This window comes from Otolemur garnettii, unplaced genomic scaffold, assembly GCF_000181295.1.
Source record: "Otolemur garnettii isolate 467f Iridium unplaced genomic scaffold, OtoGar3 scaffold00152, whole genome shotgun sequence".
NCBI lineage: Eukaryota > Metazoa > Chordata > Mammalia > Primates > Galagidae > Otolemur > Otolemur garnettii.
The window spans coordinates 1,529,805-1,543,783 of NW_003852547.1; the positions used below are offsets into that span (position 1 = coordinate 1,529,805).

The 13,979-nt window shown below is 39.6% G+C and overlaps 1 protein-coding gene across 3 annotated transcripts in view; it reads left to right on the top strand.

The window, feature by feature from the left end:
• The window catches only part of LOC100957059 (zinc finger protein 226), a 13,429-nt gene extending 7,861 nt beyond the window's left edge, over nt 1-5,568 (top strand). For 2 of the 3 annotated variants that reach the window (XM_012811174.2, XM_023519018.1), the window contains exons 3-4: nt 681-807; nt 3,386-5,568. In XM_012811174.2, the coding sequence (XP_012666628.2) occupies nt 681-807; nt 3,386-5,562 (2,304 nt within the window). In that variant the 3' untranslated portion in view covers nt 5,563-5,568. Of the gene's footprint in view, nt 1-680; nt 1,040-3,385 lie in introns of those variants that run through there. The other variant, XR_002775677.1, reaches the window with a different exon arrangement.
• The last annotated feature ends 8,411 nt before the right edge of the window (nt 5,569-13,979 follow it).

Here is a 13,979-nt window from a genome sequence, read left to right on the forward strand (position 1 = left end):
CCTGTAGTCCCAGCTACTTGGGAAGCTGAGGTAAGAGAATTGCCTAAGCCCAGGAGTTGGAGGTTGCTGTGAGTTGTGTGATGCCACAGCACACTACCAAGGGCAATAAAGTGAGACTCTGTCTCTATAAAAAAAAAAAGAGAGAGAAATCAGTTCCACTTCACATGGAAAGCCAAGGATGTAGAGTCAAGGTATTATATTCAGGTGAAATATCAAGACAGGAGAGGAGAGAGTCATGTATCACACTACTTTTGGTTTATTCCTATGTGTAACACTACTCCTCTCCTTGCTCCCACTTCAGTGGGAAGGCAAGTGTTAATCAAACACTGTTGGGACCAAACTAATAAACATACCTGGGAAAATTGGCAGTATTAATTAAAACCTAAAATCTTCTTTGCTCAGGATGCAAAAGTTAGAGTTCTAGGGAGTTTACTTACAGTACAACTCGCTGAGAGCAATCACCAAGTAAACATACAAAGCTTTCTTTTTCTAGCAACGCGTTTGGTAAAACTGAGGAAAATCAGTGTGTGGCATTAGTAAGAGAGAAGAAGAGCTGGGAAATCTACTACAAATGGCTCAGAATCCAGAGCAACGTCCCACCCATCCTTCCCACTTCATCTGTATTGCCTGTTTTCCATTGGACATTGGTTATAGATTGAGGGCATGTGTTTTTGTTTTAGGAAGCAGTGACATTTAAGGATGTGGCTGTGGCCTTTACTGAAGAGGAGCTGGGACTGTTGGACTCTGCCCAGAGGACACTGTACCAAGATGTGATGGTTGAGAACTTTAGGAACCTGCTCTCAGTGGGTGAGGACAGCCTCCCTCTATAGTATCTTTGCAACCTTGGAGTTTTAGGGTTTGAGGCTCTTACAATGGTTCCCTGAGTATGGGGATCTGACTTTCCTGATTCTTGTGGGATGGAGAGACACAAGATGTTTCTGGTCTTTCTGAACAGGGTATTTTAGGTCTTTTTCATTTGTGTTTTATAAAAGATCTGTAAATAGACAGATTACAGCCATACCTTGTCTGTTCATTTTCAAATTTCACTCCTCTCTCATTAGCAAATTATACTAAATCTCACCAGTAATGAAATTTTTTTTTTTTTTTTTGAGACCAAGTCTCACTCTGTCACCCTGGCTGAAGTGCCATGGCATCATCATAGCTCATAGCAACCTCAAACTCTTGGGCTTAAGTAGTCCTCCTGCCTTAGCATCCTGAGTAGCTGGTACTACATGTGTGTACCACCACACCTGGCTAGTTTTTCTCTTTTTAGTAGAAATGGAGTCTCGCTCTTGGTCAGGTTGATCTCGAACTCCTGAGCTCAGGCACTCCACCCACCTCAACCTCCCAAAGTGCTAGGATTACACGTGTGAGCCACCTCACTCAGCCCCCTAATTCTAATTTCTTAGGTCCTTAATTCTGATTTCTCTGGGTGTGTATGTTTGTTTGCCTGTCTGTACAAGTAGATTCACATCTTGGGAACCTATAGTATTGTAGTTATAACCAAACTAAATAATATGTGACTTTCTTTGAGCTTTTATAGCAGAGCCTATTCATTTGGGGAGGAATTATTTTTATAAGGATTGTTATGTCTATTTCTTATTAATCCCCTATATAAGAAAATAAAATTCTATTTCCTTACACTTATATTAGAGAACAAAAAGTCTCAGAAAATGGCTTGCAAAATAGCTTTTCTCTTAGAGCATTTGCCCAGCTGCATCCTATTTGCTTGTTCTAAAGTCTACATCAAATAAAGAAATGGCTCTTCATTGTCACATGTACATTTTCTGTGTTTTTAGTTTGTATGTATGGCATTACATTTTATGTAATGACACCACGATAGCATGTGATGATTCTTTGGTAGTTTCTTATTTGTTTTTTCTAAATACTTATCAAAAATTATTAAATTTATTTCACAATTTACTAATAGACTGCATTTATCAATTTGGAAAACATTCTTTTTAAACACAAATGTAATATATCTATATCCAAAATTTTTCTATACTTTACTTTCAAAGAGATAGCATTCTTTCCTAGCCTCTGAATTTTGTCTTTTATTGGGAAAGTGAAAACAGAGAGACAGTACAAAAGCCTCAGAAGGATCCACTTTCCTTTCACTCCAAGTGATTTTTAACACCTTTGATTTTTTTTCCTTCCAAATTTATCCCCTTGGTGTAACCCTGCCTCAGGTATACCTTTTTCAGCTTCTCAGCAAAACTGTATTTTCCAGTTCTTTTCGTATTTCTGATACCTTGTTAAAGCTCTTTTGCTTCTATGACATGGCTCAAACTTAAACTTGAATTTGGAGTTACAGGGAATGTTAGAAATCAAACTGGGATTCATCTGTGCATACATTTCTTGAGTACCTGCTAACTGCCAGGCACTATTCTGGGCTGTGGTTATAAAACTATAAGCACTCTATGGCACCTATAACTCAGCTGCTAGGGCACCAGCCATATCCACTGGGGCTGGCTGGTTCAAACCTACCCCAAGCTTGCCAAACAACAATGACAGCTACAATAAAAAAACAGTCAGGCATTGTGGCGGGTTCCTGTAGTCCCAGCTACTTGGGAGGCTGAGGCAAGAGAATAGCTTAAGCCCAAAAGTTTGAGGTTTCTGTGAGCTGTAACACCATGGCACTCTACCGAGGGCTACATAGTGAGACTCTGTCTTGAGAAAAAAAAAAAAAAGAGAGAGAACTGTGAGTACTCTAAAATATTTTTCCTCATTAATACTACATCATAGTAGGAAAGATATGTAATTTGAAAAAAGATTTAGATAGTATGTCAGTAGTTGTGTTTTTGAATGGATTTCAGTGGTACTTAGTAGTTGAGAGCTTAGTGGACCATTTCTTGGTTTTTGTCAATATGTAAACCAGAAAACTTTCTATGTAGTGAAAAAGATAAGATTAGCCATCCTGGCTTTTCTGCTCTCCTGCTGTGACGGGAAGAGTAGGAAGCCCTGACTCGAGTCTGATAATAAAAAAACCTCTTGCCCTTTGGAAAAAAAATAAAAAAAGATTAGCCATCCTGAGGTTCATTAAAGTCTCATACTGTGTCTTAAATGTTACTTGAATCTTGAATAAAAAATTCACCTGCCAGGCAGCACCTATGGCTCAGTGGGTAGGGCACCAGCCCCATATACCAAGAGTGGTAGGTTCAAACCTGGCCCCGGCCAAACTACAACAAAAAAATAGCCAGGCATTGTGACGAGTGCCTGTAGTCCTAGCTACTTGGGGAGGCTGAGACAAGAAAATCACCTAAGCCCAAGGAGTTGGAGGTTGCTGTGAGCTGTGTGATGCCATGGCACTCTACTGAGGGTGATGAAGTGAGACTCTGTCTCTACAAAAAAAATCTCTATATCTTTGAATTTTTTGTCCTTACAGAAGAGAATAGTCAAAGTGAGTTAAGGACTGTTCAAGATGGAGGATCAAATGAAGAGCTTTCCTGTTGGGAAATCTGGCAACAAATTGCAAATGATTTAACCATGTATCAAGACCCCTTGATAAATAATTCTCAGTTTCATAAACAAGGTGATTCCCCCCACCAGGTAGGGATAGGACTATCTATTCAACTTTGTGAATATAATAATTATATATTAAGTCATAAAGCAGATGGTCCAAACGATACTAGAAATCCAGAGTTTCTGACTCTGAGAAGCCACAATTCTCTGAAGAAATCTTTCCTGACCATGTCACAGAATTACCAGAATGGATATCAGCAAGTTCCCATCAAAAATAAACTATATCAGTATAAGCAGGGTGTTGACCCCATCAGTTGGATTTCACATTACCGTGATTATAGAATACACAAAAGTGGAAAATGTTGTAGATCTGATGATTATGGAAAAGACAGCATGAAGATTTTGACATTTGATCAGAACAGCATGATTCACACAGGACAGGAACCTTACCAGTGTAACAAGTGTAAAAAAACCTCCAATGATCTTTCCAGCTTTGATCTTCAACAGCAATTACAATCAGAGGAGAAATCTCTTACATGTATTGAGTGTGGAACAGGCTTCCATTATAGCTCATTTCTTCCTGTTCAGAGAGTTCACATGGGAGAAAAACTGAAGTGTGATGCATGTGGTAAGGAATTCAGTCAAGACTCACATTTACAAAACCATCATAAAGTCCACATGATAGACAAACCATACAAATGTAATCAGTGTGGGAAAGGTTTCAACCGTAAATCAGCACTTAATGTTCATTGCAAGGTCCACACAGGAGAGAAACCTTATAATTGTGAAGAATGTGGGAGGGCCTTCAGTCAGGCCTCTCATCTTCAGGATCATCAGAGACTCCATACTGGAGAGAAACCGTTCAAATGTGATGCATGTGGTAAGAGCTTCAGTCGGAATTCACATCTTCAGTCCCATCAGAGAGTTCATACAGGAGAGAAACCATACAAATGTGAGGAATGTGGAAAGGGCTTCATTTGTAGCTCAAACCTTTACATTCATCAGAGGGTCCACACAGGAGAAAAACCCTATAAATGTGAGGAATGTGGTAAAGGCTTTAGTCGGCCTTCAAGTCTTCAGGCCCATCAGGGAGTCCACACTGGAGAGAAATCATACACATGTACTGTGTGTGGGAAAGGCTTTACTCTGAGTTCAAATCTTCAGGCCCATCAGAGAGTGCATACTGGAGAGAAGCCATACAAATGTGAGGAGTGTGGGAAGAGCTTCAGGAGGAACTCACATTATCAAGTTCATCTAGTGGTCCACACAGGAGAGAAACCTTACAAATGTGAGGTATGTGGGAAGGGCTTCAGTCAAAGTTCCTATCTTCAAATCCATCAGAAGGCCCACAGCATAGAGAAACCTTACAAGTGTGAGGAGTGTGGGCAGGGCTTCAATCAGAGTTCACGACTACAGATTCACCAGCTGATGCATACTGGTGAGAAACCATACAAATGTGAAGAGTGTGGAAAGGGATTCAGTCGTAGAGCAGATCTTAAAATTCATTGTAGAATCCACACAGGAGAGAAACCATATAATTGTGAGGAATGTGGGAAAGTCTTCAGGCAGGCATCAAATCTTTTGGCCCATCAGAGAGTCCACAGTGGAGAAAAACCATTCAAATGTGAGGAGTGTGGGAAGAGCTTTGGTCGGAGTGCACACCTGCAAGCCCATCAAAAAGTCCACACTGGAGAAAAGCCATACAAATGTGAAAAGTGTGGGAAGGGCTTCAAGTGGAGCCTGAATCTTGATATGCATCAGAGGGTGCACACAGGAGAGAAACCATATAAGTGTGGGGAATGTGGTAAGTACTTCAGTCAGGCCTCAAGTCTTCAGCTTCATCAGAGTGTGCACACTGGAGAGAAACCATACAAATGTGATATGTGTGGTAAAGTCTTCAGTCGGTCTTCACAACTTCAGTCTCATCAGAGGGTTCACACAGGGGAGAAACCTTACAAATGTGAGATATGTGGAAAGAGCTTCAGTTGGCGATCAAATCTTACAATTCATCACAGAATCCATGTTAATAAATCCTATAAAAACAATAGGGGTGATAAGAATATCAGGGAATCCACAGAGGAAAAAAATTCTATGAAATGAGTTTTTTTTTTTTTTGATGACTCAAGTGTCACATGAATTCTTCCAATCTAGTCTCAAAAGAAGAAAAAATAATTTGTTTCAAGTAAGTCAGTGCCTCAGCCATAGATCCTCAAGTCCTAAAAGAGAACCCTTATAATTGGCATACTGAAGACTTCAGTTACAACCTTCACCTGTATAAAATAGTACTTAGAAAAGGAGTGTTAGGATAAGAGCTTTATCAGATCTTTTCCAAAAGAATTGCTGTGGACATACCAGAATTAGTGTCCACTACAATGTTAACTTCATAAAGACAGAGACTTTGTTCACTACTAAATTTACATAATCAGCCTCATGCAAATGTGAGGAGTATGAGAAGATCTTCAGGAGGAACTCACATTATCAGGTATTATTACCATTAAATACTTTAATAGGTACTCAATAGTGATTAAATTAATAAATGGAAAAAATATACAGTATTTGAAAATTGTGTTGAGATTACCTCCAGAATATAAATTTGTATTTAAAACAGGAAACCTGAAAGTAGCCTTAAGAAAAATTAATTCAGAGAGACAAGAGTGGGAATGTAGAAAAATGTTCAATACTGCAATCTTAATTTGGCACTGTCCTATTATAATTAGCTCTTGTTCTTCCCTAGCCTATCTTCTCAAGTTGAGTCCTGTCTTTCTGGACTTTTGTCTAATGTTCTATTAGTTTTATATAGATTCAGTTACTGTTTAGGAAGTGCAGGCTGAGAAATCAATTTTGTAATTTTGCAATAATGGGACACTGTCATCACTGTTAAAGCAGGCATTTAAGTGTCAGAAATGTCAATGACAAACATTTCATAGTAAATGTTGAGCTAATGATTAGTACTTATTCTCCACATTTTTATTCAGGCTTTTGACATGATTGCCTTCTAAGGGTCTTAACATTACTTTCATCAAAACATGGGTAAAGGCCATTTGCAGTAGAATAATTAAATCAAGTTCTCTACCCTATATTCTCCTTTCCTCTAATGTGAAAAAGGACAAGGCTCGGCACCTGTGGCTCAAGCGGCTAAGGCGCCAGCCACATACACCTAAGGTGGCGGGTTCAAATCCCCAACCTGGGCCCGCCAAACAACAATGATGGCTGCAACCAAAAAATGGCCAGGCGTTGTAGCGGGCACCTGTAGTCCCAGCTACTTGGGAGGCTGAGAAAGGAGACTCGCTTGAGCCCAGGAGTTGGAGGTTGCTGTGAGCGTGATGCCATGGCACTCTACCCAGGGGGATAGCTTGAGGCTCCGTCTCAAAAAAAAAAAAAAAAGAAAGAAAGAAAAAGGACAAAAATTGAATTTGTAGAATTTGATTAATTTTATCAAACACATAATTAAGGCATGACTGACACAATTTTTAGCAATGAGTGAAAAAGGCTCTTGGAAGAGGAGTTAGTATGTATCAGTATATAATGTGCATCCCTTTGCTCTGGAAATCTTAAATTAGGAGATTCAAATAGAAAAGGTGAGTAGCACATGAATGATATTGCTGAATTTTGTTAAAAGTGGAAATTTTTTATATACTCGTTCAAAAATGGGGATTTGTGAAAGTGACCGACTTAACAACAGATGTAGTTGAGGAACATCACATATCAAATCAAACTCAAGTGTGTCCATATGGATGAGTGAGTAGCACTTCTGATCATGTATGACAGGCTAGCCACCCTTAGGTATGCAGTGGCAAGGACAGTCTACAGAGATCTTTTTCATATGTCTGTATTGATGTTTTCAGTGAGCATCAATTTAATAAAATACAGTTACTTTAACCAGGTTGTAAAAGTATTTAAAATATAAAAGTAATTAAAGAATATTAATTCCATATAATTAAAGGATCATTAATTGGCACATAAGGCCAACATTAAGGAATGGAATTCTGGAAATCATTTATTTCAGAAAAAAACTTTATGTAACAAAGATATAGATAACATTGGTGTGAGTATATATTTACAGTTAATGTATTTTGAGCTTCTTAGGTACAGATACATGCAGCCTACAAGGTTTTAGTGTAATTTGAGTAGTAGGAATTAGTGCATCTTCATTCCTGTCAGACTTCCTTGGTGACTGAATGGATCACCTTATTCTTTCAAGTGCTTGGTCTGATTGGAGAAGTGGCTGAGTCTTTCCAGGCACTTTTCATGGCAAAGAAAATCTTCAGCTATGGTAAAAAAGAATGGTGAAAAACTTACAAGTAACAGAGAGAGGGCAATTCTAAAGATAAGAGATTGGAAATAAGTTTTGGAGGCAAAATTAATGAAGATTCCCTGAAGAAAAGATGCATATAGGGAGGGAAACACATGATGCCAGGAGAGACTAATGGGAACGAGCAGTTAAGCAGAATTGAATACCCTTCTTAGGTATTTTAATGATGTTTAAAATTATTTGGTTAAGGAGCTTTACTCAGCAAGGATTTTGTATATAATGTGAGGGGCAGGTTTCTATAATTTGCTGTGGTTTCTTTGTACCATCACTGGTAAGTATGTAAAGACCATGCTACCTCAAATTGTGTTAGAAGTCCTTTGCCAATTAGTTTACTCTTACAGGTATCAGTATCGCTCACCATTTCTCAAGGTAATTTGTAGTTTTGTGGGTTAAGCCAGGGGTTGGCAAACTTCCTCCTTTGGGCTGAATACATAGCAAGGCCTATTCTTTAATGTAGTGTCTATGGTCACTTTCTCAGTGCAGTAACAGTTTTGGACAAATACTATGGTCCACAAAATCTAAAATACTTCCTGGCACAAAAAAAAGTTTTACAAAAAGTTTGTTGAATGCTATTTTAAGCAAAAATGATCTATCTCCCATAACTGAAACAGTAGAGTAGGACTTAGACCTGCTTCAGTCAGGATTCCATAGTGGTTGCCTTTAGATTCTCATGTCTGCCCTTCTGTTGACCTTGGTTGTTAGATTGGTCTAAAGATAACACTAGCAACCAGGGAACTTTTTTACAGCCAACAGAATGATGCAATAGATGTTGGATAGTTCACTACTCAATCCCATTGTTCATGGCATCTATGAACTTGACTCCCATTTACACTCAGAATTAAACTAACTATGTATCCAGTACCCTTGACCTATGTAGGCTAGTTGGTTTCAACTCCCATTTGCCACTGTGGGCTAAAATTTTTTTTTTTTTTAAGAGACAGAGTCTCACTTTATCACTCTCCAGAGAGTGCTGTAGCATCACAGCTCACAGCAACCTCCAACTCCTGGGCTTCTGGGCTTAGGCGATTCTCTTGCCTCAGGCTCCCAAGTAGCTGGGATTATAGGTGCCCGCCACAATGCCTGGCTATTTTTTTGTTGCAGTTTTGACAGGGCTGGATTTGAACCCACCACCCTCCGTATATGGGGCTGGCACTCTACTTTATGTTGGTCCTCTAGGAGCTTTTTCTATTTCAGCTTTGAGGTTGGTTACATAGTAACATTTTGGGGAATTTGTTATGTATTAGCATTTTTTAGTTTTTGAAAAAGGAGGCACCAAAGTCAAATTCGATGGTTGACTGACAACACATTGAATTCAAAACCTTGTAAAGTCTCTTATCTCACAGGGCATCAGTAAGAAAGGGTGAAATCCTGAAAAATCAAGATGGGAACACAAGGGCAGATTCCAATAAAGCTGAGGACTTTACCACTAAATTTGACAGACCCTCCTTTCCTGTTAGAGGAGCCCTTCCTTCCCTGTCTGAGGTTAGTCTCCCCTTGCTTGAGAAGGATACTGAATCAGGTGCCAGTTATAATATAATGGTGAATTACTCGAGGTTTGTTGTTATGGGTGCACTGAACAGTAGATCCAGGTTCACTATGTTAGCTAGAGCCATTGGGAATGCCTTTAACGTTTGCTCAATTGAGCGACTGAAGCCTGAATACAAAGCTAGTCTACCTTAAAGTCAAAATGCCGGAACTTTGTTAAGTATGTTGTAGAAGTTTCTCAACCTTAGTACAAGTGACATTTTGAAAAGAATGGCTCTGTTGGGAGATGTCCTTTGCATTGTAGGATGTTTATAGTCTGCCTGACCCCTAATCACTACATTCCAGTAACACACATGCATGTGCACACACACCAGTCATAATAGCAAAAATGTCTTCAAACACTACCAAATGTTCCCTGGGGTGGGGTGGAATAGAGAAGTGGGCAGAATTGCCCGCAGCTGAAAACTGTTATAGAAGAACATATAAACAAGAATGCCCGAATACTGGAGTGGATTTATCGTGGAAGACTTTACCCAACCCCTATGTGTCTTGGGAAAGTACACAGAACACTCTTTGCCAAATATTTGAGAAATTCATTGGTAAAAGGTGCATTTGCAGTCTAGGAGAGCTCCATAGAGACTCTTCTTTGCAGAGCAGGAATCAAAGAGGAAAATTAAGACATCAAGTTGAGCTTGTGGAATTCATTGAGGAAGATGAGATCATGAAGCATCAGGAGTCAAGTGGAGTCACTTTATTAGCAAAAATAAAGTGTATTTAAATGAGCAGCAAAGTCAAAGAGATCCTCAGAATGGTTTAATACACAAATATTAGAAGCCTCAAAATCCTACTTGATTTTAATAAGTGGAAAATCTCTCCATCTGGTAAGTCAAATGAGAGAGTTATATTCCCTCAGCCAATTCCATACTATAAGTTCCTATTGCCAGAGTACCTTGAATGAAGAACAGGTTAGGTTCCCTATAGGAAGTACCCTGATATGTTGCCTAAACAGATTTATACTACCATAAATCAAACTGAAAATTCAAGAGAAGATTTGCAAGGGCAAAAAAGATGAGCCACAAAGGTGGATTTCTCAAAGGGGCTCAATGTGGATACTTCATTAGATTCCAGGTGTTTCCAGTCTATTGGGTGAGCTCACTTTGGTGCTGCTCTTGATGCCAAATAGATGTCCATCTAACAGAGGCTTTCTTATAAATTACATTTAGGGCCACGCCTATGGCTTAGTGCATAGGGCGCCAGCCCCATATACCAAGGGTGGTGGATTCAAACCTGGCCCCGGCCAAACTGCAATAAGAAAATAGCTGGGCGTTGTAGTGGCACCTGTAGTCCCAGCTACTCAGGAGGCGAGAGGATCGCCTGAGTCCTGGAGTTGGAGGTTGCTGTGAACTCTGATGCCACAGTATTCTACCAAGGAAGAGTCTCAATAAAGTGAGACTATTTCTAAAAAATATATGTGTGTGTGTATATATATTTATTTATTTATATTGCAGTGGAATACTGTCGACATTTTCAAGAAGAAAAAGACTGGTTTTTCAGAGAAAAATTATGAGGGTTATTTAAGTTTTAATTTTTTAAAATTTTTATTTGAGACAGACTTGCACTTTGTCACCCTCAGTAGAGTGTGATAGCATCATAGTTCATAGCAGCCTCAAACCCCAGCCTCCGAAGTAGTTGGAACTGCAGGCGCCCTCTAAAATATCCAGCTACTTTTTAGAGACAGGGTTTTGGTCTTGCTCAGGCTGGTCTCCAATTCTAGAGCTCAAGCAGTCTACCTGCTTTGGCCTCCCAGAGTGCTAGGATTACAGGTGATTTAAATTGTTTTTAAACAATCCTGAGCCGATCCCTGTGGCTCAAGGAATAAGATGGCAGCCCCATGTACCTGGGGTGGTGGGTTCAAATAGGCCCCAGCCCAAACTGCCAAAAAAAAAAAAAAATTATCCTTGACTGCAAGGATCAGTTAACAGGAATTTATATCCACTTTCATATATATTTTCAAATGTATCGTTTTAATGTTTCTCATTAATATTATTTGTATCTTTAGTGTTTCATTTTTACTTAAAATTGATACATCATTTTTGTCTTTTTTTGGTTGCTGTCACTGGACTTCATCATTTATTTTTATAGAATGATCTTAAAGTCCACTCTATTTTGTTTGTTTTCTATTTCATGAATCTTGATCATTTCTGTCCATCTACTTATTGTGGTTTGGGGTATTTGTCTATTTTTGAGATGAATTTTTTCCTATTTTTATTTCCACTATTTCTTCTATTTGAGTACATATATTCCTCAACTTAACGTGCTGATAAATCCACCTTAAGTTGAAAATGCATTTAATACGCCTAGCCCACAGAAATCATTGTTCAGCCTAGCCTACCTTAACCATACAAAGAACATTAACATTAGCCCACAATTGGGCAAAGTAATCTAAAATAAGGAAGCTTATTTTATAATAAAATGTTGACTATTTCACATAATTTATTGAAAGTTAAAAAGCAGAATGGTTTTATATGTACTGTACTAAATGTGTATCCCTTTGTACCATCTAAGTGGAAAAATCTTAAGGGAACCACCGTAAGTCTGTGACCATCTGTATATGCTTTTAAGGCTGTTGACATTTTATTCTAAGTATATATTAAAATCTCTCCTGATTAGGAGTTTTGTGTTTTTCTCTTGTACTTCTGTCAATTTTACTTTATTTATTTATATCTTGGTACCTTGACACTTTAATTATTATGAAGTTTTTCATTGCCTATCTTATAATGCTCTTTTCTTCCAGGTCTACTGTGTCCAGTGTGAATATATTTTTAAATTATGGAAATAATGCCAGGCCTCATGGCTTGGCTCCCGTAGCTCAGTGAGTACGGCACCAGCCACATACACTGAGGCTGGCAGGTTCCAGCCTGTGGGGCCTGCTAAACAATGACAAGTGCAACCAGAAAATAGCTAGGTGTTGTGGCAAGTATCTGTAGTCCCAGCTACTTGGGAGGCTGAGCAAGAGAATCGCTTAACCCCCAAGAGTTGGAGGTTGCTGCGAGCTGTGATGCCAAAGTACTCTACAGAGGACGACATGGTAGACACTCTGTCTTAAAAAAGAATAACAGGCCTCAGATGGTAGGCTTTCCCTAGAGAGGATTTTTATTTGTTTCTGTCAGGTGCCTGAAGATACCAACAAAAAAGTTTCACTTCACTCTATTTTCAGTACTGAGGTGACCTGAAAGTTTTGCTTCCTTTCTTACTGAATGATCTATTTCCCTTTTCTTATTCCTACTATTCAGTTCCTTGGGGTTTTACCAGGAACATCTCTCCTGTCCTCCTCCCTGAACCGCTTCAAGAAGGCTAAAGCTTTCAGTAACAAACTTGGCAGATGCCACCAAAGTTATATTCCATCTCAAAAGTTATTAAAACTTGGCTGAGATTCTAGGAATACCCAGATGCTTGAGGTACTAGGATGCATTTCCTTTCCAGCAGCTGGGGCTGTGGTCAGTTTTTTCCTCTGGAGAATTCTGGGAAATGTAGTCTGAAGTCTGTGTAACCCAAAGGCACTTCTGCTTCTGGATGTTAGGACTAGGGAATTCTGGGAGGTGGTCCAGGGGCTCTCCCTAGTCCCACAGAAGCTCTTTAGCTCTAGGAGGGATGAGGGAGACAAATCTTTTTTTTTTTTTCTGTAGAGACAGAGTCTCACTTTATTGCCCTGGGTATAGAGTGCTATGGTGTCACACAGCTCACAACAACCTCTAGCTCCTGGGCTTAGGCAATTCTCTTGCCTAAGTAGCCCAAGTAGCTGGGACTACAGGTGCCGGCCACAACGCCCGGCTAAGGGAGACAAATCTTGCATCCACAGGTGGTGCTTTCTGGGCCTGGACACAGAGCCATCAGGGCTCTGGTTCTCCTCTGGAGGAGACACAAGGAAGCTGTGATCACCTGTGGAGAATAGGGATCAGTTGGATTTCCCCACTGAGAGTCTTCCATTTGGAGTCTTTACTTCCCCTGGTAGCTGATTTACAGCTTAGATAAAGGGACCTTGGTCAAACTCTTACAGTGATAGTGGTACAGAGTCCTCCCCATTCAAGGCTGGACAGGGGCCCCCATTTTCCAGGCCTAAGCAAACAGACTTTTTCTCTTCAATCTGCCCCCTCTGAATACAAGCAAGGCAGGAGAAAAGCAGTTTTTCCAGTATTATTTCACATAAGCTGGGCCTATTCTGGAGTAGACTTCCTGCCATCTTTTACCTTGAGCTGGAAGAACTACATTCATTTGGGAATACACTCATTCATTGGCTAATCAATATTGAAATCTGCCAAGTCCTAGCCAAATGTAATTCTCAAGTTCTCCTTATTTACAAAGCAGTATATATATCTTAGACAAAAAGACTAGTGGGGGGACTTCCCACTTGGGTCTCCCTCCCTCTGCCAGAGGCTCTGATGCCTATCATTCCTTCTGTCTAATAAAGCCTATCTTATCAGTCATCTCTGTGGTCTGTGGGTTCATTCTTTCAAGACCAAGGACCTACCGCAGAAAGATATTTCACCATCATATTTGGGGGACCTCGTTTGGGATTGAAGATATGGTAAGCAATGGGACCACTTAACTCTATCCTGTTTTTTTCTATAATCATAATAATGGAGACTAATAGTTCAGATGCCCATCAAGCCCCTAAAAGCACATAGCACAGCTGCTGACCTCCATCCAAGTCATGGGTGAA